This window comes from Limulus polyphemus, unplaced genomic scaffold (genome assembly GCF_000517525.1).
Source record: "Limulus polyphemus unplaced genomic scaffold, Limulus_polyphemus-2.1.2 Scaffold3517, whole genome shotgun sequence".
NCBI lineage: Eukaryota > Metazoa > Arthropoda > Merostomata > Xiphosura > Limulidae > Limulus > Limulus polyphemus.
This window is the reverse complement of record NW_013669127.1, coordinates 40,482-44,935: the sequence shown is the minus strand read 5'-3', so window position 1 is coordinate 44,935 and position 4,454 is coordinate 40,482. Positions and strand designations below refer to the sequence as shown.

At 29.9% G+C, this 4,454-nt stretch overlaps 1 protein-coding gene across 1 annotated transcript in view; it reads left to right on the top strand.

The window, feature by feature from the left end:
* Positions 1–4,454, top strand: part of LOC106469501 (kinesin heavy chain-like) — a 30,622-nt gene that overhangs the window by 9,314 nt on the left and 16,854 nt on the right. Inside the window, exons 6-7 of the mRNA XM_013930001.2 lie at positions 1,268–1,392; positions 3,356–3,460. Of these exons, the coding sequence (XP_013785455.2) occupies positions 1,268–1,392; positions 3,356–3,460 (230 nt within the window). The remainder of the gene's footprint in view (positions 1–1,267; positions 1,393–3,355; positions 3,461–4,454) is intronic.

Here is a 4,454-nt window from a genome sequence, read left to right as displayed (position 1 = left end):
ATTTAAAATTAATTTTGTTCTAAACAACATATATAATGTGTGTGTGTATATATATATATATATATATATATAAAATCTCAGTATTTCAGTTATAATTTTATTTAACAAAAAATTTACTGGGATAAATCGCAAATAAATTTTAAAACCTTATTATTGCACATTTTCTATGGGTGATCCATGGAATGTGCAGGCTCGAAAGGGTTAAAGTGTGTTACTGTTACGTGTGTGTTATAGGATTCCAGCATTTGTGTAAAATATACTTTTGTTTTTATGTGATAAAATGCCAGTATTTGTGGAGAGTTCTTTAGAAATAAAATGTTAACAGAAAAAACTTTTTATTCTGTAAAAATCTAGTATTTGAGGGTTCTTGTTGGTTTGAATCTGTGTGGTAGTAAAGATATAAAATACTGTTGATGCTTTGTATGTTGGAATATCTCAGATTACATGTTTGTATAGATCTATCTCGTGAACAATAATTTGTTTTCAATAGGATTATTTGGTCATTGTAACATTTACTGTATAGTGATTTTTTTTTCACCCCTTTGTTAGAGTGCAATAGCCTTATGAATTCTGTTTATCATAAGATTTTATTATAAAGGAGGGAAAAGTTGCTTATTAATGTGTCGGTTTATTACTGAGATGCTGTTTCTAATTACCATGTTCTAGAATTAATAGTTCGAATACAAAAATTATCATTATTGGACTTCATCATTAAGTAAGTCCATACTTTTTCACATTTTATTGCCGCCCCTCCCCCCAAATTTTTTTTTATCTTTTTAAATTTAAATTGGTCATTATACAACTATATAATTTAGATCAGGGTTTCTCAACATTTTGCACCTCATGCCCACTTAGTTATTTGTCACAATAGTAAAGACCCACATGTGTAATTTATGACTTGTTAGCATCCTCACCAGCCTGTCTAACATTCAAGCTAAAGTTCTTATATTTATGTTGTAACACTGTAAAGCAATTACAGTACCTTAGCCCGTAACTGCATGTTTCACAGCACATTGGTTTAAAATCACCGACTTAGATCAACAGGCGATAGTGTGACGAACATCATACCTAAACTTAATATTGTTTCGTTCTTCTTTTTTTTTCCCTTCTTTCTCAGTAAAGAACAATAAAATAATAAGTAATAGATAAGTTTTTGTGAAACCACTGATGTGTCAGTTAGGTACTACATGTTTTAAACTTACCTACAGTCACATTTAAACAAGTAATTATAACATATAGGTTTCATACTAATGCTGTTTTTCCTCAGATATGAATGAACATAGCTCACGCAGCCATAGTGTTTTTCTGATCAATGTGAAACAAGAGAACTTGGAGAACCAGAAGAAACTAAGTGGTAAATTGTACCTTGTGGATCTAGCTGGAAGTGAGAAAGTGAGTAATATGAACATACACATCAACTTTGTAAGCCTGAATTAGGTCTTTTTGTACATTTGCATTTTAATTAATTCTTCTATTTATGATTAGATTGTATGTATAACATAAAAATGACTCTTCTTGGTTTTTTATTCTCTTTTGGAGGTAATTTTTTTTTCTTCTGATCCATGTATATGTATATCAATTATTTGTACACAAGATGATAAACAGAGGTGCATGTTTTAATGCTCATATTGTATTTATATTGTGGATAATGAAATAAACGAGGAACTGGTATTTATACGTGTGATTAAAATGTGTTTTTTTAAGGCAACTTTAAAGTTTATGATAAATAGTTAGATTCATCAGTATCAAATTATAGTTTATCCTAGAAAAAAATAAATAATACCAACATTTTTTTTAGTTCACCTAATCAATAAACAATGTATAAAATGCCATAAATGGGGGTAGAAGGTAAATGCCTTTGCTCTTTTTTTTGAGCCACGAAGAAACTAAAACTATTAATACCATTGTGTAAGGAAAAACAAAAACTGGTTTCATAAGCACACTTTTAAATGAATTTGTTTGTTGATTCAACAGAATGATTTGATTTCCAAAATGATTGCTTCTGTTATCAGGTGTCACTTACATAAAGTTTTAGTCAAAAACATAACAATTCCAGTTGGTTCTGTTTAGTTAATGTAGTACCAAATTTTATGTTAACATGCACATTATAGTTAAATAGTTTTAAAATTTACTTGGTGTTCTTGGTTTGGTTACCCGTGTTCTTGTTATTTTCCTCTGAACTTAAAAGTCCACTTCATCTAGGTTCCTTATTGGCTCAGCTATAAGTCTGAGGAGTTATAATGATCAAAAGTGTGTTTTGATACTCGGAGTTGATAGAGCATAGGGAGTCCATTGTGTAGCTTTATGCCAAAAAAAAAAAAAGGGCATATTGTATTTTTAGTTGTTTTTTAAAACAAGTGCTCACCTCTTCAGACAGGTAGCTTCTTGCTGTACGAGTTCACACGTTCTGCCAAAAAGACTTGAAAGTCACCATCCTTTTGAAAACTCACACATAATTTCACTTGACAACATGTGAATTTACATCATCCTGCTGCAGAACCTTCCAACAATAGAAGTGCAACAAACTTCCATGTGCAGTGACTCCCTCTATACTTCCATGCAAAAATCCTCATTCTTTTCTTTAACACTGTCGTTGTTTTTTCAGTTTTTTTCATACATATATTATTCACAATCTTATGCCTACTTTCTCAAAATTCTGCAAAAGCTGACCATGAGTTACGCACGATAGTGTAGTAGGTTTAATTTACTAATCTGTTTGAAATAAAAACTAACGCACACCCCCCCTCAAATTTCTGTTTTAATATGTAACATCTGAATTATGCATTTTCACATTTTCAGTATTGCATTAGTACACCAATTTGCACATATTCAGGACTGACTGATCACCATTATTATTGGAAATGTATTTAGTTTAGTATTCAAGTGCTTGGAATCAAGTAATTAACTTGGGAATGTACTTTTACAAATGCCTTTCTTTTCTAACGACATTGTAGAGGAAATTGAAATTATATATATCAGAATTCGTCTTAGAAACCACAAAGCCATTTTGAAAATAGAGGGAAGGAAATGTAAAATTTAAACCCCCCAAGATTTCTAGATTAAACTTTCAGTCCAGCATGATTATATGTCAAACTTAAAAAAAAATTGAAAAAACATACATTTGTTGTTCAAACATGATCATTATTTTAAAAAATAATAATTTTGGTTTGAACTTCTAAATAGTGCATTTTGTTTTTCTGTGAATATTATTAAACATTGATCAGGAAAACAAGCTTTATTATTTAAACACTAAATGCAATGATTAATAGAAGCTTGCTGCTTTCAGAAGTAAATTATCATTTAACAGATTTTTGTATGCATGTTCACTATATTAAAAGTTGTTATTTTGTTGTAGGTCAGTAAAACTGGAGCTGAAGGAATGGTATTAGATGAAGCAAAAAACATTAACAAGTCTCTTTCTGCCCTTGGTAATGTTATTTCTGCTCTAGCTGATGGAAATGTAAGTTTTATTGTGTGTGTGTGTGTTATTTTAAATATTTATTTGAATGCTAAAGCAGGATTCTTGGTGGATATATCGTACTCAGATTGATGATGTATAATTTTTAAATGTTGTATTTTAAATTAAATTCATGAATTGCAAAACGTTTGTTTAAAGGATTTAATAAGTATCATAAGATACATGTTTTACAGTGTTTGAGGATGATGGTTGGCCTTGTGGTACAGCTTTAGATTTCAAAACTTTTGAGCTGAATTCATCTAATACCACTGAATCTTTCTCGCACTTTAAGCTATGGGTGCATTATAAAGAATGACAGACAATCCCTTGGCACTGATAGTAGGATACTGTTGACTGGCTGTCTTCCATATAGTCAGCTGTTCAAAGTTGGGGACAGTGGTTTTTCCATAAATACAAATACTTAAGTTTGGAGATTTCTATCCTCTGAAATTTGATACCAAATTTAGAAGTTAAGGTATCTGAATCTTCCCATTTCCTGTCTTTATTATTAGCTGTTATTCTCTTCAGATTTTATGCTAAAATTACTTCATAAAATAATCATCTTATTTGCATATGCAAAAACTTGTTTTAGTACACGATGGCACCCGGCCATTTTGTTTTTATCAATCCAATTGACCTAAAGTTGGCGCCGAGAAATTCTGTTGTTTATGTTTATTTCAATCAGATGCTACTTAAATACTAATTGATACTGACTTTTTGTCTCAAGAGTTATGCTTAATATAGATCTTAAGTTTTTTTGTTTATGATCTATGTTCATTTTTAGTAAATTGTTTAATACAGGAATACCATATATTTAGTTGGCTACAGTCTCAAGCTGTAGTGAGACCTTTTTTATATTTATGTGAAGTTTACTGTTACCAAAGCATTTAATAAAAAATTGTTTCAGGATTTTAAATATTAGACTTTAAAAAAAAATTATATTAATTGTGTATTTAATTACCTAAGTATGTTTGTAATATTACCACTACATTTTATT